Raw genomic sequence first — 23,198 nt, 5'->3', positions numbered from 1 at the left:
AACCAGACTGTTGAACATATGTTTAATTTTAAACACAGATGGAATTAAGCATGTGCTTCAGTTCTGTTCTGAGTCAGAAGTAAAAATTGAAGACCATAGCTATGTAATACTTTGCCATGTTGCAGCAGAATCAACTAAAATGTTGCCATCAGATTCTTTCATATGATTTCAATATCCTGCTTGAGCAGAGGGGGTTGGATTAGATGACCTCCAGAGGTCCCTTTCAACCTCAGCCATCCTGATGCTGTGAACACTGTAGAGATGAAAGCATTTTAGTTTTATACTTATTCATTGTGTAAGGAATATAAACTATTCTCATTGTTTATGTAAATAGTAAAAAAAAAACCAAAAAAACCCACAAAAAAACCCAAAAAAACCAACTAAAAGGCAAATGTGTCATTTGGATCATTCATATTTCTTTATTGAGCTTTGATGAAAAACAGTCCATTTGAAATATTTCCAGCAACCATTTAAATTCCAAACGCTCAATACAAAAACTTGGTATCAGAGTTCAAACATATAAAGTTACATCTCATTATAATTTAATATTTAACAGCACTAATCATTTCTGATTTTTCATAATTAAGTTTACAAAAATAATGTTACATTTATAAAATAAATCAGCTTTTCCCAATAAATTACAGTGGTGTTCTTATTCAAAAATGTAATATATCATACAAAATAGACAACAGCTTTTTGTCAGATAAAATACTAAAGTATATTTTTCCTCCAGTACATTTTGGCAGTGTGTGACAACATTTTATTGTACACTTGATATTTAAAGTTCACTGTGAAAAATAAAGTAAGCTACTATGCACATCTCTTACATAAGGCAAGGGTGGTCAGCTGGAGGACTGATCTTTATTTCCAGTTATATGTTTTTAGTCAGACCAATACTGCCATGTATATGTAGCTGAATTCATTTATCTGACCCAGTAAATTCATGAAGATCCACCGAGAGTCCAACACTCTTTCTATAACAAGTACACAAAAGTAAGCTAAATCAGTAAACTTTTGGGCTGCTCAGTATTTCTCACACTTATTTTACCTTTGTGTATCACTGTAAAGCATTGGTGGCCAACTTGTAAAAAACAGCAGAGCCTGGATACTCTTAAAGTTAATGGCAAAACTTCAGTACCTCATTCTGTCATAAAAACTCATATTAAAAGGAACTTGTAAAAAGAGCAATGCATTAATAAAAAAAAAAAACCCAGAAAACCAATAAACAGCAAAAAATGAAAAGGATCTAAAAAGCGAAAGGCAAACATTAATAGCTACTGTATACAGACTTTACAAAAGCAACTACTTTAAAATAACAAAGAAACAAGAAACACAATGTCTACCTGGTGGTAGGTGCATTCTCATTAAAACCTTTTGAATATTCAGGTCAGCTCAGCATTTATTGTGTTGCATTTCTGGCCTACAAAAATGTGTTTGAAGAATCCTTTTGGATTGTTTGAGCAACTTTTACAAGCCAAGAGTGTAACTGCACCACCTCTGGTTGCTGTGATTAATGAAGATCTCTGGTTCAGGGTGATCAACATCTCACCTTGAAGAATTTCTGATTCCGCTATCCTTTCTCTTTGCAATAGTTTAGCAAACTGCAATATATTATTATCTCTTTTTTTTGTCTGTTTCTCTCTCACATATCTTCTGGTAGAAAGTCTGCTTTAAAGTACTAAATCATTGCTGTCTGGAATAAATAAAATATGTGAAGCAGTGATTTTCTTATGATGTTAGTATTGTATGAACAACATATCACTTCATATATCATAAAAGATTAGTTTCACAAATTGTAACTGAGTAGTATAAATGCCCCAAGTGAGCATGTGTCACAAGGTCCACTTTGTGCAAATTCACAGAGGGTCCAAATCCAGATGGGTTGTTATGGACTCCAGACACAAAGCCTAGTCAAGGTTGGATGCCCAGACTGGAAGGGGAGGAAGAGGTGGAGAAAGGGGCTCATCACAGAAAAGCAAGTCTGCCCATGCTTCTGAAAACCTAAACATTGAGAGGATGAGTATGCGAATTGAGAGGGTGTGCTGTCTTCTGGCTGCCTTCTGGCTTGAAATACCATGGCTCAAACAGAAACACCTGGAGCTGAACTCAGCCACATCTGCCACTGCAATTAATTCTCCTCTGTCTCTAAGTCATAACTCTCCAAACAAAGAGCTACTACATTAATTACAACTTTTCAGTAGGTGAATTTTAGTGATTGCTGAAACATGTATTTACTACCCAGTTAGACAAATAAACAAACTAGCTGCTCTTACACTAGTAAACCAAACATCCCGAAGTATCCTCTTGCCCTGACATGGTCCTAGTTAGACCTCATTTCAGTCTACAACTTCCTTGTGAGGGCAAGAGGAGGAGCAGGTACTGATCTCTCTCTGTAGTCACCAGGGACATGACCCAAGGGAATAGCCTGAAGGTGTGTCAGGAGGTTTAGGCTGGATATTAGGAAAAGGTTCTTCACCAAGAGGGCGGTTGGGGACTGAAACAGTCTCCAGGAATGTGGTCACAGAAAAGCTGGACAGAGTTCAAGAAGCATTTGGACAACCCTTTCAGGTATATAGTGTGACTTGGGGATAGTGCTGGGCAAGGCCAGGGGTTGGTCTCAATGATCTCTGTGGGTCCCTTTCAGCTCAGTATATTCTGGGGTTCTGTGATACTCTCTGTACTCTTAAAGAGAAGGGCTGTGTCCAAAGTACCTGAAAGTGAAAAGTGTCCCTAGACTGGCCTAATTCCCAAAGTGAGCTCATAAATTTTTTGGGACAGTACTAGGTAGTCCAGTCAAAAAGTCTACTAGTCCTTGTTCTAAGTATTTATCAATATAAATGCTTAAGCATGGGCCAATTGACTATATATAGACATAACATCTATATATGCTCTATATATAGATTTTAAGAAGTCCTCAAGCATATCCACCCAGGCAGGCCTTCTGCTTCATACAAACTGTTAGGCAGGGAGGATCCAATGCTTTAGTCGAAATTTTACTTAAAAGAGATGGTCCTTTAAAATTGGGACTTTTTAAAATAGTTGCGGTTTTCTGTCCATTAAGTATGTTTTCCTTTTTTTTTATTCCATTAATGTGCTTTTTTAGTAGCCTAATGTTCTACTATTAGTGGAATCTTGGCTTTTGCCTGAATAACACACTTTTTCATATCTACAATTCACAGCTAAACAAGCACTAAGCAATTCCATTACAATGAAAAAATTATATACACACCTAAAACAATAATATTAAGACAACAACTAAAACAGGAAATAAAAACATGAATCTGTGCAGTTGTAAGATCTAAAAATAATATCTACCTCTATACATATTTGTCAGACTGCAGCATCCACAGTTACAGTTGTATGCAGTAGTCAGAACAGCATTACTTTCCAAATCATGAGGTGTTTTAAGGAACACCCACTTAGCAGTGGCTGCTGAGGAAATAATTTCCTTTATCAACCTGAGATTTTAAATGTGCAAGTGTTCTACCAATCTATCTAGTGCATGAAAAGGAAGAGAAGGAAGGGAAGGAAGGAAGGATAAGACATAGATAAAAATATCACAATGGTTTTTGCTTCAAAATAGATTGCTGTGCAATGACTGAAGCTTGATTTGCAGACATTTTGTATTCTTGCCCAGAGCCTTGTGGAGGGGAAGGTAATGGAGTTTCTGGAGTTGCTGAAAAAAACCACAGAAATAATTATATATTTCATTAGCCTGGTCTACTCTACATATATACACTACTGCACTGAAAGGGAGTCCTGTTGCATGCTTGGAAAAGAGAGTGCCTTGACATGCTCAGGAAACAGGATATTTTAATGATCAGAATTTTTAGTTTATTAAAGATTGTGCATGTAAAAACAATGATATATCAAAATGGAGCTGAATTTTTTAAATTAAATTAAATTCAGGTCAAAGTCTATTCTTGACACCATTTACATGCATACATTTTTAATGCACAATTATTTTAATTTAAGAATGATGAGGAAATAGCTCTATGAACACTGACAGGTCACCATGCTAATTAATATTTTAAAATGAAACAGTGAAGTGTTATGACAGAAGGCTAACTTGCAATTACTTACGTATCTGTTCTGTATGTACAGGAGCAGACATTGAACTTATGAGGACAGTTTGGCCAGTTAATGGATCTTGGGCTAAGTGAGGATGCATTGGATGATGCAGATGACTGGCATCATTAGAAGTACCTGCAAAAATAACATGAGCATATATCAATGCAAACAAGCGTGTTGTTGCCAGTGACTTATACTTCAGTAATTACATTTCCACAGAGTAAATATTTTGATTGGCAATTTGAATAATTGCCTCTGGGTATTCATTAAACAATTTAAGCAGACTTCAAGCATATTAAGCACTGTGTTTATTTTCACTGTTTTGACTGCAATAACAGTGTGTTTCATGAAATATTTCTAAGGATTCTTTCATCTGCCTAGGGAATTGCAGGACAACCCAGTAGTTACTGAGAGGTACATAGCAAAATCTGTTGTTGTAGGACTAAGTTAAACAAGATGAACTGCCAAGACAAGAAGGCTTTAACTAACAATTACACAACACAAAGCTCAACCAGTGAGTCAGAGTGGTAGCTTAGATCAGGGTTCCCTCAACATCCCAAAATCCTAGATTCAATAATAATATAATATTTAATATTAATAATATTTAATAGTTATTATATTATAAAATAATATAATTATTTTCTATGGATTCTATAAAGATAATTTATATTATGTTAAATATAAATTAAACATAATACAAGATGGTAAATTTAACAAATTGATAGCTTACCTCCCAGTAACATTTCCTGAAGCAAACTGTCAATTTTAACAATTCCAAATAATTTAACCAACTGTATCTGCTCAATCATTTGCCAAGTGATGCTTTGGAGTGTAGGCAGTAGAAGAAGAAGTTCTCCAAATCTTCCTCTGGAGTCGTACTGACGGTCATTAATATAATCCTCTAAACTGATTTGGACTTGGAATCGCATATTCTTAATCTTCAATGGATTACTCAAGCCTTTTGCATCTTTAAAAATGACAAAAACTTTAAGTCAAGGCATATTATGATTTGGGAGGAGCATCTTACTGTTTTTTATTTTATTCTTTTTCATTCAGCTAGATAACATGAACAGATACTACATTAACAAAAATTACTTTCAATACAATCACATGTAAAACAATTGAGAGATATTTTTGTAAAAATACCTGGATCAAAAAACACAATCGCTTTCAAGCAAGCATATTCATTGTCATCTATTTGAATTTCCTGGAAGGGACGAACTAATTCATCCAGAATCCGATTTGCCACTCGGCAGATCTCCATTTCAGTGCTGTTGCGATGGATTATGTAATTGTTGCCTTAGAGAGAAAGAATACCAACATATGAATTAATAGAAACACTTTGATGTAATGTACTAGATTAGGCCAATTTTCAAAAGTACATTTCATATTGCTTGATCAAGTTAATTTTTTTAAGTAGTAACTCTCTATTGCATCACACACAACTTTTCATTGCAAACAGAGTATATGTGCAAATTATAGCTGTCACCCAGTAAATAATCTGTACATATAAGTACACTAATATTTAGTTACTGATTAGTCCACAGGACCAAGGTTGGTATTTGAATTTACAAGTATGAAGAAATTTATGCTTAAAGAACAGATAAATATATTAATGTATTGATCTTAAAATGTATTCTTCCCTGATTAAAATAATATATCCCAAGCTAAATGACAAGGATTTGACAATAGAAAAGAGGAGACACTGAAAAAGCTTCATTTTCTAATGGATGTTTCTGTTGTTTCTCATAAAATTTAGTAGCATCATAAAATTTTCAGTCAAGAAATAATTTTATCTAAAGTCTTTTGGGTTTTGGGTTGTTTTTTAAAATATCCAATTTGGAGGTCTCCACTATCGCATCTTAATTACCCTTCTGAAGAACACCAAGAATACCGTGGAGCTTTCAGAAGCCAGCATGCAGTTTTTGAAAGAAAAACTGATAACTATATCAAAAGTGATCCATGTCAAAATGACTCATAAAACAGATACCTGCCTCTAAGTATCAAAAATAAGCCTTGAAGCCTCACATTGTTTCTTCTTTTGGTGTATCTGCTGATGCTCATGATATATAGTTTTCTTACTATTATTTTATCATTGTTTTCCTATTTACCTTATTACTAATCCAAATAAAATTGCAAATTTATTTTTCCCGGTTTCTGTTAGTTTTGTTAGTGAAACTGTATCTAGGGAAATAGAAAGACTACCTTAAGAAAGACATTTGTACAGCTTTTATCTTGAAAGGATTGCTGGTGAGAGAAATACCTTCAGACCAAGTCCTTCTTGTCATTTTAATGTGGGTAAAAATAAAGTCAAGCTAATTTAGAGCTATGAAAAGGCAGGTCCCAAGAGGAAGGAGAACAAGTAGTAGAAAATGTCCTTGTACCACAACACCAGTGAAGAGACAAGGCCAAGTCTGTGTTCGATATAGCCCTGCCTCACATCAAATATCCTGTCCAAGACAACCAACAGCCTGTCTCAGGAAACAGCCCCAGTGCTGACCATGTGTAATGAGACCCTTTTGGGCAGAGTGCACTTCAGACTGGCAGAGCACTGTGTCAAACAAGGCTAACAAATGCCTCATCCCATCACTCTCCACACCAGCACACATCTCATAACTGGGCCTCTCCCTTGCATGAACATGCTTCCCTCAGTGACAACATCCTCTTCCCTGACAGCCGTGTTCCCTTAGTATAACCCTCTGTAGGAGCCATCTCAGCTGACCAAGAATACGCTCCTGCAGATGTGCCCCGTCACTGTGCCGTGGGCGCACCCACCTGCCACGCGGCAGGGACAGCAGGAATGATGTTTACATGGTGGCCATATGGGAACTATTGAGGAAGAAGTGAGAGGGGTCTTGGGAAAGTGAGTTGCAGGTAACATGCTATCTAATATTTTAGCCAGTAGAGTAGAGTCTTCTCTGAGTCTGAAGGACTCCTGAGAAAGCTCCAGAGAAATGCTTTTGATGAAGACTGAAAATAGTACATGTGCAACATGCTGGGTACTCCTTTCCTAAGCAAAGGGGTTTTTACCTTTGTGTTGTTATTTTGTTCCAATTTTTTTAATGGGAAAAGGCGTAGAAAGGATGATAACGTAAGGAGTCAATTGCCAGGGAACTCCCTTAAATTGTAGTTTCTGCTTTCCAATAGACCTTTACCTGTATTAACTCACATGAAACCATCCACCTGCTTTTGCTAGAACAGGCACGTGACATTATGTCATTAATAGCTATTTAGCATTTACAGAATGCATTGCTTTGATTGTGCCAGAACAGTTGTTCCACTTAAGTGACTACAACGTTGCTAATGTACTATAACATCATCATCAGTAAGTAAAACAAAACCAATATTTACCTAAAAGTAAAATGTCCTTGTATGCCATGGACCGTTTTGCTGCTCCAAGCAACAGGTGCTCCCCAGCATGTGCTCTTAGCAGGGCAACCTCACGAAAAAAACCAGCAGACTCATTAGATGATAAAGCAGTAAGTTTCAATAAGAGTGAAAGAAAAGAACACACCTAACTGTGTGTTAGGTACATGTTGAAGACTGTTAAGATTCCAATGTAAAATGTAAAGTGACTGTAAAAATCTGAACACCATCAAAACAGCACTTTGTAATTAAAATGTCATTCTCTGTCATATCTAGATTCTGTCTAGATTTTAAACATCAAGTTCTGCAAAATACTTCTCAATAAATATACTACCTGCATTTATTTCCTAGTGTGTATTTCCTTACAAAGTTTTCTCTGGCATTTTAAGTTGACACTAAAAACTCCAGTGGGCTGTAATGAACTGTCAGAGTAAATTTGGTTCTATCAGTGTTTCATTTTTCTCTTGAACCAAAAATTTATGTGGCACTCGAAAGAGCTTTGTCCCAACAAAGCTAGATAGGCTGACAGAGCCACCATTGTCCACAAAGAGGAATCCCAATTTGTACTAGGAAGGAACTTGTGTTTATTAGTTTACTTTTAGTCACCTATTTACTTTCCTTAAGTTTTAATGTCTGCTTGAAATTTCAGCAATGGCCTTTATTTCCTCAAAGAACTCATCACTTGACAAGTAATTCTAATCCAAGCCAGTCATTTTAGGAGAGATATAAAGGTACACTGTACCTGGGTAATACTTATGTGTTAAGACTTCAGGTTCTCAGTAGAGTTACCTCAGCTGCTTTGGTCTCCTCTGTGGTTTGTGAATCAGGCTGACTCCCAGATCAGGAATAATTTTTTCAAAACCAGATGGCTTATTTCATAACTGAATGCACAATGACCCTTAGAAACTGGCTATCAAAAAATGAAAAACTGGCATTCGTTTTATCTCTCAACATCTTTGTCCCTACTTTTCCAAGGTACTTAAGGTTTCAGAGTATTTCCCAACATGTGCTCTTCCAGCACAGCAGGGGCATTTTCAGCCTATCATTCTAAGCTGACATTTCATGTTTTCAAATGCAGACAGGAATATTTTAAGGATATTTGATACCTCCTCTTTTTCTCCATGTTGTCTTAACACTAAAAGAAGCAATTTTTTTGCTTCCTTTTGTTGCCCTTGTGTAATAATGACATTTGAAATTCTTTTTCCCATGAACAGTTTAAACTTGTTTGAGTATGCTGAACATATGTACTCTGTGGGTCTGCAAAGACATCATTTAACTTCTTTTTTGGGGAGTTTCCTGTGGCCTGAAACAGACCCATATTCCTGAGGAATGATACAAAGGGGAATGACTCAGTTCAAACCAAGGATGACCTAACACTTGCAGGATTCTGTTAAAAAACTGAGAGACTGAAGAAGCAAAAAGAAGGATTTATACAATTCCAGTTCAAAGCATGATTTTTAAAATGAATCAAATTTTAATGTGGAATCAAGAGATCCCAAGCAATGAATTAATGTCCTTCTGAGGCTGCTTGTCAGAGAACTGATCCCCAAAATGTGAAGATTCTGGTTCTGGGTTTGCCAGCACAACCTACTCTACAAGCCAGTGATATATAAGAGTATATTACAAATGTGATGTTAGATCACACCTCTGTCATAAAAACTCTTACGAATTTTCAATATTTGGTGCTTTTTTTTCCTACATTTATTATATACAATATAATTTTAGTACACTGTATTGTATGAAAGATTATTTGCTATGGATTGATATCAGTATATTTGGAATTTGTTTGAGATTCTAATGGCTTTTGGTTTGTGCAAGTAGAGAAGTCTTCCATCATATTAAATAACATGCTGTCTTATACCATATTATAATGAAAGGTGAACATGAAAGGAATACTTTTTAAGGCCAGAAAATTTTCTGTTTCCCAAACACTAAAAAAAGAACAAAACATTTAAAGCCATGCTGCCTTGCTGCTTCTTTTTGTTCATGTCATTTCTGTTGTGGTGGTGCTACTTCACAACTTAAATAAAATAAATTAAGAGGGTAGGTCTAGTACTCAGGTCTATTTGTTCAGACGAAAAAAGAATGAGTGCTTCATGCTGATATTTAAATACCACAGGCATAACAGAGCAGTAATTAGTTTTCTCTTTGGTCTCCTCCTATACCTGGTCATCGAGTGGTAGTTCACAGAAGCCCGGAATATATTTAGCCCATTCCACCAGGACCAAAAGTTGTTGCTTCATAGATTCACAGACATCACTAACACCAGCAATTTTCTTAACATTTATATCAGTGCTAGCACCAGGACTGGAAATTGAGATCTGGCCAACGAGAGAAAAAATTAATGATGTTAAATTTCATATAATTTTATTTCCACTGGTTAATAGCATATGTAAGAAAAAAATCATAGCAGTAATCACAGATACTCTTGAGAAATTACTTGACCATATGGACCATTACCCAGCGCGTAAATGATAAATTTTTCTTTCTCATTATTACCAGTTTGTATTGCAATATGCTAAAACTTTAATTAATCATATCATGGTACAATATCTTCTCATTCCACAATACCATTTTTAAAAATATAGAGCTCTTTTCATTTGTAGAAGGGAGGTGTTTTGGGTTGTTTTTTTTTTCTTTAAAATGGTTGACATTTACTTCATTTCAGAAAAAAAAAAAAAAAGTTCATAGTGGCACGTAGTAATATTAAGGGACAGAGATAATAAGACAAAGAGAATGATAAAGGGGTAGTACGTTCTTCTACTGTAAAGACAAGTATCATTAACTTTAGAAGGTAAAATGGGGTTTTAGTGCCTGGAGGAGAATGGTTTGTAATGATGAAGTAGTGGTATAGGCAGAGGTCTGAGATGTTTCAGAGGAACTGTAAAGGATATGAGTGTGCATTAGACCACCTGCAGGGAACAGTGTTCTGTGAAATGGCAAGAGAGCAATATCTTCCTGGGCCTGAAGCTGGGCACTTCTACTGAGCCAATTCCTGAAATTCTTAATGACTTTTCAAGGAAAGGAACAAAACCAGGCTTTCTCTTGAGCCAGCAGGAAAGCCAGCTTAAGATAAAGGCAAACCTGAGAAGGTAAGGCCAGTTTATAGTTGCTATCATACTAGGGAAGCAAAAATAAAAAGAAAGCAGAAAAGGCAAAATAAAAGAAAAAAGGAAAAAAAAATAAAAATGAGAGAAGAAGAAGAAGAGAAAAAAAAAAAGAAAAAGTGAAAAAGAAAAAAATGAAAAAAGGAAAAAGAAAAAATGGAAAAAGGAAAGAAAAAGAAAAAGAAAAAGAAAAAGAAAAAGAAAAAGAAAAAGAAAAAGAAAAAGAAAAAGAAAAAGAAAAAGAAAAAGAAAAAGAAAAAGAAAAAGAAAAAGAAAAAGAAAAAGAAAAAAAAAGATCACTGTTCAAGGCCCATAAAACTGACTTTCCCTTTATGTTTTATTACTGAAAGCATATTCAGGGAATTATGTAGCGTAATTATCTTCCTTAGGAAAAGAAATTAATTGTTTGCTCTTCCACTATCACATTCCTACACTTTTCAGGATGGTGGAAAGTATTTAGTTTGACTCCTACCAGAACCCTTCATTCATATACTCATGTTAAACCCCACAGTGGGATCTCTAGTGAAATCCCATATCCTTGGTAGTCAAAAGGAACTGTGCTTCTGAACTAAAGCTCTGTGCTTCCTACATAATTCAGCAGTGTAAAACAGTGAAAACAGCTTAGATATTTATGTCAGTTAACCAGCTGAACATTAGCTCTCAGGGAAATACAGCAGCTAGGCAGGTGAAAAATTCCTCAGACACATAATTCAAAGGCTATCATGTAGCAAAAAGGTTAGAGGTATTGCCTCTTTGTAGACAGAGAATGTGTGAAATCCATGCTATAATCATGAATCCGTTTCTGGCATCTCCTCTACAAAAAGGAGGCTGAAAATACTTATATTCATTCAGGTGAGAGCTACCAGAGTGATTCGGTCTAGAAAACCTTCAGTACAGAAAGACAGTAAAGAAATTCAATACATTTCATTTTTCTCCAGAAGAGTAAAAGGGGTCTTGATCATGATTCAAAGGTACAAAGAAGAGATTTCTGACAGTAGGTCGCACTCTGATCTCCCTGAAAATGATACTAACCATGCAGCAACTAGAAGATAGTACAAGAAGGCAAAGAAGAGGTATATTAACTGTTAGACATACTGACTCATGAAATTAATACATTGTCCTTCCCTAATATATTTATTTAAAGCTGTGCATTTTTATAAATTGCATCTTACATTACAAACTATAGTCTCCATGCTGAAATTACTTGGTGAACTTCTGCTGGGGATTGGGATGAATCCCATGGAGTTCATTATGAACTCAGGATTGTATGTTTTGACAAGGATATGAAGCTATGAACTTTTCACTTTCTATTTTTCTGTTGTTTTAACCTGCATTTCATTTATGGAGTACAACACAGGACGCACTGACTTGATAGAATCGTAGATTAGCACAGGTTAGGAAGGACTTTGAAAGATTATCTAATCCCATTTTTTATGGGAAAGGAATCATCAAGATTAGCTAGCACCCTGTACAATTGCATCTTGAAAATCTTCAGTGATAAGGACTCCACCACACCCCTGGAAAGGTTGCTCCAGTAAATGCTTGTTCTCACTGTAAAAAAATTTCTTTCTTATATTGAGGTGAAATCTTTCCTAGTGTAACTTGTACCCATTAATGTGTTTATGAACATGAAAATATAACACTGTATACCAGTTGTTCTGTAAGCCTTCAGGGACACATGCCTTTACTCATATGAGAGTCCAGCATGCCCTTTTCATGTTTACATAATCCTGGAAGCCTCTCCCAGGTGTGTATGAGAAAAATTGTACTTAGACAATTCCCCCCTATAAAGGATCTTAAGGAACAAAATTACTAATTTTTCATATTTATTATGAACACTTCAAAAAGGATGAAAATATCTATTTTTCCTTATTTAATGTGAACATTTCAAAAGAGATGAACGCCACCATCTTCCTCATTTCACAGCTGAAGTACTTGGATTGGGGACGTTTGGGACACTACCACCTGCTCTAAGTCTCTTCTCAGGATTGAACTCATCTTACAGACCTATTCAATTGAGGGAAAAAGAAGTACTTTTAGGACTTCTTTGCTTTTTCATCATGCTAATGAAGTCTCTTGGACTTTGAGGTCAAGACTCTATCTTCATATATGCTTGACATAGTGGAAGCAATTCTGTTCTAGCAAAACATAACAAATAGTAAGTATAATAAATTTGTGTATACACAAGGAGAAGTTTTAGGCCAAGAACCTACTGTTTGAAAAGAACTTTGTGCTATAAACAGCTGAGGATGTGATTCTATTCAAGACAGTTCTTATTCCTGAATTGCAAATACCAGTTGGAAATGATTAAGGAGTATTATAAAAAAAGCACAATAAGCAAGTTCAAAAATTACGAAGGAGATAAATATAGACATATTTTTCATACTGTATAGGTAGGAAAGGTAGGAAGGTACATTATATTCATCTAGTCTGCCTGGACATGCAATATGTGCCAAAGACTATAACCCAGTAATTCCTGCATCAATTCTCTACAGGCAGTTCCAGCCTAAGAGAGATGCTTATAAAGGATGAGATTACAAAACATTTGGTGATGTATAAATCAGTCAGCATGAAATCATAAAGGTGGCAGTTAAATTCTAAGCAAGTTAGTAAGAGGTGCAAGAATGCAGAATCAATGACCATGATTTATCTGAGGTGCAGAAAAGGACTGGAGATTGTTCCATTCAGCAATTGATTCGATAGGGGAAAAAAAAGAAAAAGAGAAAATGAAGTTCAGATGAAGCAAAAAAAATTTAAAAGTGAGATGTGAATAGACTCTGCAGTTGGAACACTTCTGTTTGTCTTACCTATAATATCTAAGGATATTAAAAATGGGATTTTCAAAAGAACGTAAGGAAATGAGTGTCCACACCCTTTTGAATGTAATAGCTTTGGACAAATTTTTCCCTATGTTTCATGGGAAAGCCTGCTACAAGGATAGATAGATGCCACCAGCTGCCTAAGACAGCAACTGATTTAAAAGCAGTAAGAACCATAAACCTTTATTAAGAAAGGTGCCTAAGACATATTGTTCTGGACAAAGTAGAATTTTTTTATTGACTATGCTTCAAGAATGTATTCTATTACCGCTTCTTCCATTGAAAAGAGGAAGCTGTGTGCATTTTGGAAGTAGGAAAAAAGTAATCTCAATAATTATTTTTGATACAGTAAGAAATTGAGAAGTATTTAATTTTAGTAAAAGTGGTCTTAACGTTACTAAACAATTTTGAGATGGATCTCAGTACCTGGCGGGAGAGTGTCTCGGCTTGTGACAATGTGCTAATAGAGGGACTGTTGCAGCCATCAAAAGTGTTTCTTCTTGTACTTATCCTGTCCCGTTCATTTTGTACAGCTGGAAAAGAATAATCATCTCATTTATTGACTAGTAAACACTGACACAAAGAATAATTTCAGAACTTTACTAGATTCCAGAAGATAACTCTAAGAACTGAAAGATATGACATTCAAAGAAGATCTGTGTTTAGATCTGAGTCATGAGGAAGGGTGATAATGCATGCTTACAGTCTCTGTTGGAACACTACTTGCCTGTAAAAAATAACTAATTGCAGATAGACACTGAATCATCTGCACTTCTGTCACTAGCTTAATTACAGTCAAACCTCTTTCTTCCTTTGAACTTGAACACATGGTCTCAATTTCAACCAATTTAATAAGTCAGTCTTTATGTTAACAGCAGAAATGGATATTTCCAGACTGCCAAACAGGTCAAGGGGTACAGCATCACCACTGAAAAAATATCTCTCAGAGGAAGTATGAACGTCCTATTCATGCTCTGCTGTAGGAAACAATGAAACAGGAATGAATAATGAATTTAATCCACTAGTAAAATAATTTTGAAACTTAAATCTCATGTTCCTCCTCAATTACATTGCATTCCTAGCCAGTTTATGGAATATTAACTAAGTTACAGGGGAAAAAAAACCAATCCAAATACCAGCACACCAAGAAAGTTTTAGGACAGTAAATTCAGTAAGTTTTGTCTCATGGAGTCCAAAAACAGGCATTTGAAAGAGCTTTGGATAGGGAATCTTTAATCAGCACATGTAAGGTTTATGAGGCAAGAAAGTATGCTTTTAAACTAAAGGCAGAAGAAAAAAAATAAGAACTGACAGTCAGATCCTTCTAAAACCTAGATCGTGTCCAAGATTAGGCCAAGGAAAATGAAAAAGGGGAAAAAATATTTGTGCCAATGCAAATCTTTCTATTGCATGAGGAACTTCCTTGTCTTTTAAGAGCACCACTTTATTCCCAAAGATACATTTATTATATTGTGGGAAACAATCTGCATTACAGAATTAAGGAATAGTACAAGAGATTTTAATTAGAAAAAAACAAAAATACCTCTGTGCACTGAGTAGGTTCAGGATTTATCTGAACAATGCACACAGTTTATTCCAGAGGTGCACTAACTTTCTTGCAGTTAGTACACTCACTGAAAGAGAAAATATAACCTTTTGTAAAAGAATGCTGAAACAAACAGCCAACGCTGAAACAAACATAGTCAATTAAAATAAAATCAGCATTGATTAGTTTTGCAAAAATAGTAAGGTATTCTGACAATACACCACTAGTGACAATCACTGGTGGAGCACATTACCACCATAGGTGGATGCTTTAATTTTCTTCTACATACACATAATTTTGGATTATTGGACTAGACTATGTGACTAAAGTTTTATTGTCAATTCAGGCTAAAATTGCCTTAAATAGAGACTCCATGAGAAGGGTGGTACATTTGCTCAAAGAGGACTTGTAAAGCTTTTAATAACTGAAGTCTCTCTTATCTTTGTCCCAAAGAAAAGAAAGATATTTGCTAAAAACATGAAGATCTATCACAGACTCTATGCTATACTTACTTATGCTATGAGACATGCCCTGATCATCTAGAGAGGTTATAAACAACAAAAGCAATATTGAAAGTCTTAGACACAGTGGGATCAGAGTAAGGCAGAGTAGCATTAAGTGGGTTAAAAATTTTGTGCCATGCACTAGGCTGCATTAGCATCTTGAGGGAAATGAGCATTTCTCTGTTTTGGGCTCCCCAGCACATGAAAGATGCTGGAAAACTAGGTAGTGTCCAGCAGAGGGCTATGGAGATGAAATCCACAAGATGCACAAGGTGCAGGCATCTGTGCTTATGTGGAAAAAAGAGGAGCAACATGACTGTGAGGGTCTTCATTTCTGTAGCATACAGAAAATGGAGCCAGATTCTTCTCAGATGCATAATGAAAAAACAAGACCCAATGGACTGCAGTAAGATACATTCTAACTAGTTATAAGGAAACAAATGAGGATGGTCAAGTACTGGAAGAGCTTGCAGAGTGAGATGTTGTTCAATCTCCCCTCCCACAGACTGTGTAAATCTGTCTGGACAGGGACCCAAGCAACCTGACTGAATCTAGATGTCAGCCTTGGTTTAAGTGGGAGCTGAACTAGATGTATTCTAGATGTCCCTTCTGAGTTAAACTATTCTTTAATTCCAGGTTTTGAAAGTCTGTAAAGTTCTGCTATTTGCAAAACTTCTAGGGCCGCTGCATATTCACAGATCTTCCCCTTTCTTCACATCAGATTCATAACATATATACAATGGCTTAATTTATATTTTTAATTTAATGGCTCAAATTCCAAAAGGCCAAAGTGTCTTAAAGGAGATCGACATTAGTAGGCAAACCTATTTCATACCCTGTGTAACGCTGTTTAGAATATCCCCAAACAGCTTCAAGGAGAAAAGTCCATTTTACCTCATACCAATAACTTGATCACTAGCAAAGTACTGCTACAGGACAGATACTTAAGAGCATAAAGAAAAAGCTTCCTTTGTACAGATAAAAAGAACGATAGCCACATTACAAGAGAACTAAGCACTCACATTTCAGGCTGGCCTGCAAGCGGATGCACCACGCTCCAGACAAAAAAAGGTAGCAAAGTTTGTGACAAACCACATTTGAGTGTGTATTTGAAACAGATAAGGACATCTTTTACCTCTACATCATTATTGTCTTTGAAACAACAGCCCAAACAAAAAAATAAACCCTCTAATATTTGCACTGGTCTTCTTTCCCTGTTGCTCTGATCTTGTGGTGATCTGGTCCTTTGACTCTGACTGAAGAATCACTGTGACACATGCTTCTCATATCTGTCAGTGAGATCCTAAGTAACAATTTTCCTATATCAAGCTCTAGGGAAATTAGATTTTTTATTAATTAATGGAGTGGAGCGTCCACTGACTGCTACCACTACTCTTCCCACCACTTTTTCACTCAATTTCACAGTCCTTTGTCTGGCTTAAATGTTTCATACATTTAAATTTAAGGGAAGAACCAGTAAATTGGCACTGTCATTACTTAGGGCAGGGGAAAAACCAGCCAGACAGTGATTTTATTACTCACTTTTGGTAAACATTTTAAGTAAAATCTCTTTGTTTGAAATACTCCAGCATATGGCTCAATATGTAGAAATCAATGAATTTTGGTGCCAGAATTAATGAATTATACAGTTGCAAATTCACATGGACTTGTTAATGCCCCAAGCGCTAGAATTGCTTACTCCCTTGAAAGTTAGCAGACATTCATTTCACCTCAATATAAAAGCACTTTCCCATTATGAAGGTATTGTAGCAGACTTTCCATTGGTTTATTCTGCTGGAGTTTTTTAGAATTTTCATTATATTTCAAATATAATTTGGACTTTTTCTTTGTATATCAAATAATAAATTACTTCATTACCTTCCTTTTTCATTCCTGCTCGAAAACACTTTTTTAAACGACAATATCTGCATTGATTCCTTTTGTCCTTGTCAACAATACACTGTCGGCTGAATCTATCAGAGACAAGAAAAGGTAAATGTATAAAGCATTAATAAAGTAGCACCCTGATTACAAAGAAAAAAACAATTAATCTGTCCTGTCAGAATAATGCCTATAACCACAGACTCTCAGCTTCAGTTGCAATGATTATTCTTCCTTATTAATCATCTTTGAGAGGTGTTTCATACCTGCAAATTTTCCAGGAATATATGCACGTGTATAAACGTGTATGCATTGGAATAGGCAAGTGTGGAAAATTTTGTAGGTATGTACATCGTTTATACCTCAATTGATTTGTGAGGTAAGTCAGTAACTGGCTACATCAAATGGAAGTGGAAGAAAAAAATGAAGAAAAGCTGCAAATAGAACAAGCAAAGAACAATCAAAGAAAAAGCCAAATGTTGCTGGCACAGAGGAGCCCCTTAGCTGCAAAACCATTACCCTTGTCTGGCAGTGTTTACTCCTACTGGGAGGTAACAATGGACAAGCTGCATGTTTTATCACTACAGATGGCAACCTAAACAGGAAATGAGAGGAACCAACACAATGAAATAAAGACTTGAGGAAATACATGGAGCATGACACTGCAAGGCAGCTTACCCAGGCTATCATGCACAGCTACAGGTGTGCCTAAGGGATTGCATATGAGCCGTTTGTCCCTCTCTCTACGTCTGCCTTTTTTTCTTTGCATCTGTTTGTTAGATAAACAGACTCTGCAAAAGCAGAGCTCTTCCTGAAATCACTTATGTCAGCTCTTAACACACCATTTTAGGGATATGTCGATGCTATATCACTGTGTGATATCTATAAGGGAGATGTCTCCTTTTAAGAATATTACGCAACCAAAGAAGAGCGTAGGAAACATGTCCAGTAACAAGCCATTCTTGTAAGTTTTATCATCACCAACAATAGCATAGGGGGACAGAGATTGGGGACTATAGTCAGTTCACCACATGTTGTCTCTGCTGCTTCTTCCTGCTCAATGGAGGACTCCTCTCAGTCTTCACCTGCTCCATGTCAGGTCCATTCCAACAGAGACAGTTCTCTACAAACTTCTCCAATGTTAATCCTTCTCATGGGCTTGGTTCTTCATGAACCCCTCCAGCATGGGTGCTTTCCACAATGTGCAGTCCTTCAGGATTGGGCTGCTACAGCAATGCGTCCCCTGCAGGGTCAACAGTTTTGCCAGAAAACCTTCTCCAGTGTGGGGTCTTCCTTCCACAGGGTCACAGGTCTGGCCAGGAGCCTGCTGCTGCACAGTCCTCCCATGAGGTCACATCCTTCTTTCAGGCATTCACCTTCTCCAGCAGCAGCTCCTCCATGGGCTGCAGGTGGATATCTGCTCCCCTGTGGATTTCCATGGGTTTCACAAGGACACTTGCCTCATCATGGCCTGTACCGTGGGCTGCAGGAGAATCTTTGTTCCAGCACTTAGAGCACTTCCTCCCCCTCCTTCTCCACTGACCTTGGTGTCTGCAGAGCTGTTCCTCTCTCATATTGTCACTACTCTTCTCTGGCTACAATTTTTTTATGCACAATAATTATTTTTTCTTCTTGAATACATTATCCCCCCAATTATTACCACCACTGCTGATAGCAAAGCTCAGCTTTGGTAATTTTGGAGATGGCTGGCATTGGCTTCCCCAGACACAGGGGACACTTCTGACAGCTCCGCACAAGAATCCACTTTTGTAACCCCATCACTACCAAAATCTTGGCATGAAAACCCAAACCCTTCAGTGATTTGTTCAATTGCATTGAGTTTTCCATATATTCTGCTTATGACTCAGAATGGACAGTTTATAGCCCTGAGCCTACACAGATAATTTCATCAAACATGATGCAGTGTGATATTTTGGGCACCATTTGGAAATGAACAGATCGCCATTCAGACAGAAGGGGGAAATGGCTGCTCAAAAGACCTGTGTGTCACACCAGGTGGGAGTATGTGCAGATGTGTTTGTACAGTCCTTAAAACAAGATTTATAAATCTTAGACTTTCTATTGAGAAGATACCTTCATAAGGAAAGAATTTTAGAAAACAGTTAAATATTACAGTTTTTACACTGAAGTGAAAATATGATCATTTTTCCCTTTTTCTTTTTCAGAGATGACTTTTGTAATCATAAATAAAAGAGTGAAACAGCTTGTGAGTGATGTAATGATATCAACAATATCATCAAGCACCTGGAAAATAATTTCTGGAATGTGTAATATCAAGTAGCATTCCTTACGAAAAAGCTGAAAATCTCCTGACATTATTGAAAAATTCTGATAAAGTATAAATATAATTTTTGCTTAAATTCATTAATATAGTGCCTCTAGATGAACTTTTGAAATACCTGCATGAATAGACGTGGTTTTTCCTTATGCTACGTCTAAAAAATCCCTTGCATCCATCACAGCTGGAAGCACCATAATGTTTTCCGGTCGCTCGGTCTCCACATATTGCACAGAGACTACTGACCCCGTTGTCAGCAGCATTCATGTTGACAGCTTCTCCTGAACTGTCTGACAAAAGACAAGAACATACATAGTTATGGATAAGACTTCCAAAGACCACCCCGTGAGCAGGTTGTACCTAAACAGAGGCTTTTTCTGGCCTTTTCTCTTTTAATTGCCACTTAGGATTTATATAGTATGACCCATCTGATTACATCTGATACTCACTGACATGTACACTTTCAAAGTGATAGATATGTTAAAAGAACTTACGAAGTTCATAACAACAAATAATTGTGCTCTAAACTCTTTTCAGCTCAAGGGCTAAAAATTAAAGTGCTCCTCTGCATTTATAATTACAAATGTTCCTACATATGTTCCTACTAACATGAAGAGGAACTTTGGCACAAAGCAGTCTTAAGATCTCATGTATCACCTCTCATATAAGCTAGCAATAGCTGGCAACTCTCTTACAAAGATACATGACATTAAAAAAAGAAACAAAAAAAGGATTTTGTACAAGCTAATTTTAAAAAACCAAAACAACAAAAATACATGCTAAGGGTATTAACCCACTGTTAACGTCTCTTATTTCCTTGAAGATATTTTTGACAGGAGCAATGGTGCAGTCTTTCCTTGCACAGAATATTAGCTATGTGATTAACAATTAGTCACTGAATATGGTAAACATTACTGAATAAATTCACCTGAAATCAAACCATCTATTGAGTCACAATGTTAACAGACATGTTCAAAGAAACAATTGCAAAATAGATTTTTCTGGTTTGCTTCTGGTTTAAACAGAAGGAAAACATATCCTAACATTTCTAGCTGTTTCATCCAGGAGAGGAAAGAGTGTCACATGAATCAGATATGCAAAAATGAATTCAAAAGTCAAGTTCATGAGTTCATGAACAGTATACAGGATGAACAGTAAAACTGTTAATATTGATACATAATATTATTCATACTGTATAGATCCAACCGAAATATAAAACACAAATACATTATAAAATTTCCATTGTGACCCACAGAGCTTAAAAGTTAAAGAGTTCTTCAGATATGGAGAGAAGCAACCTTTCTGTTTTGTTTTGTTTTACTGAGCTGTAACTGATAGAAATTACATCAAAAAGAAATCTTAGAAGAATTCAGTTCTGTAAATAATTTATTTTAAAATTAGGATTGTCATGACTGGAAAATTTTAAACTACTTTTAAACTAGGTTAAGGAATTGCTTTAGAAAAATATAGGACCTTTTTTTTGAGTTTTGTAGTTTTGCATCATATAGAAAAATAATTGAAAATACAATATCAGTTGTGCACGCATATATATATATATATATGTGTGTGTATGTATAAGGGCATACTTATTTTCTTTGCTGTTATTATGAATCAAAATGTCTAGAAAACTGACCTGATGTTGAAAAATTCTTTGATTTCAACAGAACTGTGTAATCTGCCTGAATGTGGCTTGTTAAACTTCTCTAAATGTTCCTAATTAATTTAAACAGCTAGGAAAGATACACAGGAAGGTTCATAAGAGGCAGCTTTCAGTTCCAAACTAACACTATAACAATACAATGTTTTTATAAATGCTATAAGAAAATACTTAGTCTAAACTCAATAGAAACTCTAAATATAAAAAGGCTGTACCTGATAACTAATAATTATCAAGCTAATCACTTACAGTGATAATTTAACCAGCTCTATCTCCAACACATAATGCAACCATGCACAACCTCCCTAATCTGCCTTCTCATTTTATTTAACATTAACAGATCCAAAAGGTTGCTATTCAGCAAAAAACATATGACCAATGAAATACTCATATTAGAACAAAAAGCAGAGAAATCATCTAAAGTTATACAATCATTGTTGACATCTACAAATTTAGTTAGCGCATAAAGTTCTGGTTTTTCTTCCTAAATTGATAACCAAATCTAACCTTCTGTTTACTGAACTTGCTGTAACTTAACATCAGTAATTTAGATAAAACTTAAAGCCCAACAATAAAAAGTTAATTATGTTCTATGTGGCAGGTGCTAAATATTTTTCCTGCAAATCACTGCATAAAAGGTTCTGCCTTTTAAAAATACATACTATGATAGTACTATGAATTATACTTTAAAACACAATAAACAAACATTTTTAGTGTATTAAAAGATTTGAAAGGCCATTTTTGAGTAGTTTAACTTGCTTGATACTTTTATTCACATTTTTTGTCAGTACTAGATGGCAGAATGAAATTATGTGCTTTCTATTTCAAGCATAACTTGAGAAAAAAACTCAAAAACTGCATTAAAAAAATCTGCCTAAAGTGTTACATTAACCAAACGCAAATATTTTTTCTCAACTAAACATTGTCCTCTAGAAAGCCAATGTGATTCTTTTTAAATCACTCTTGTGTATATATACACTTAGCTAGAAAGGCTAGATTAATACTTAAATAAAATAAATATTAGTATAACAATTAGAAACTAGGCATCAAGAAACAGTAGCTATTTTTTTTCACAAAACTCTAGATAATTTTTTCCTTCCTTCTGAAAGTTATATACAAAATATACTTCCATGTCCAAACTGTCAATACTAGTTATTCATTTGTCTTACAGTAAATAAAACAACTGCTGAATAGACCATTTTTTCCCCTTTGACTAACTGACTGGTGACAGTACAGCTACTTTATTATATATAACCTCTCTTTTATTTTACTTAAAGAATTATAATGTTACTAAGTCAGAGTCAGCGATGATGTGTAAGAGAGCAGATTTGTAGTTTGAAAACAACCCCCAAATGCTCCATTAATAAAACATTTAAGTAACACCTTATAGCATTACTACACTTCACTTTTTCTGTTAACTGGCTTGAATTTGCCTCAAAGGGCAGAACTCACCATTGCCATTATACAGAATCTGCATAGTTTCGAACTCCAGTGCTGTATATGTTGGATCTAAAACTTCACTGTAGTTTGCCATTTCCATGTCCAGTATTGGTTCTGAGAGCCGCATCATTGAATGCAAAAGCAGTGAAAAAGCTGTTCAAATGTACAACCTTCCCATTCTGTTTCACAGTGATTGATAATCCAAAGTTAACTATAACTGTGTCACTTGAGTGCAGCAATGGGAGGAGCTGGAAAACTGCTTCTGCATGCTGTATTTTACCTGGGTATTTTTTTTTTCTTTTATGATACAGTGAAACCTTTCTGATAATCTTGGAATGTTTTTTTGAAATAATCTTATCAGGAGTTGTACTGGTTCCAGTTCTTGCATGAACCCAAGGACATGCAGGAAGCTTCCCATCACTCATGCCTTGCTGCACATTTTGCTGTCAATGTGTGGCACAAACAGTTCTAAACAAACTACTCTGGTTGTTCTATGCAGAAACTAAGTT

At 35.7% G+C, this 23,198-nt stretch overlaps 1 protein-coding gene across 2 annotated transcripts; it reads right to left on the bottom strand.

Moving 5' to 3' along the window:
- Positions 1-3,557: 3,557 nt before the first annotated feature.
- Positions 3,558-22,819, bottom strand: HNF4G (hepatocyte nuclear factor 4 gamma). Of its 2 annotated transcripts, none has more exons than XM_058032190.1 (10): positions 22,702-22,819; positions 19,714-19,882; positions 17,291-17,385; positions 13,790-13,896; positions 9,603-9,758; positions 7,423-7,510; positions 5,218-5,370; positions 4,802-5,038; positions 4,084-4,206; positions 3,558-3,676 (listed from the first exon to the last, which is right to left on the bottom strand). In XM_058032190.1, exons 1-10 carry the CDS (start codon positions 22,817-22,819, stop codon positions 3,558-3,560), a joined length of 1,365 nt encoding a protein of 454 aa, XP_057888173.1. The 2 variants fall into 2 exon arrangements, with proteins under 2 accessions (XP_057888173.1, XP_057888181.1); XM_058032198.1 differs by having other exon boundaries at positions 19,714-19,878; positions 22,698-22,816.
- Between the last annotated feature and the right edge of the window lie 379 nt (positions 22,820-23,198).

Source organism: Melospiza georgiana, chromosome 1 (assembly GCF_028018845.1).
Source record: "Melospiza georgiana isolate bMelGeo1 chromosome 1, bMelGeo1.pri, whole genome shotgun sequence".
Lineage (NCBI taxonomy): Eukaryota > Metazoa > Chordata > Aves > Passeriformes > Passerellidae > Melospiza > Melospiza georgiana.
This window is presented reverse-complemented; position numbering and strand designations above follow the sequence as displayed.

What these genes read in the sequence shown, in the direction of transcription:
- HNF4G (XM_058032190.1), bottom strand. Translation starts at nt 22,819, where the DNA reads ATGATGCGGCTCTCAGAACCAATACTGGACATGGAAATGGCAAACTAC. An exon ending in CCGAGACACTCTCCCGCCAG is followed by an intron (nt 9,759 to 13,789) that starts GTACTGAGATCC and finishes CTCGTTGGCCAG; the next exon opens with ATCTCAATTTCCAGTCCTGG. An exon ending in TCAGGAAATGTTACTGGGAG is followed by an intron (nt 4,207 to 4,801) that starts GTAAGCTATCAA and finishes TTATTTTTGCAG; the next exon opens with GTACTTCTAATGATGCCAGT.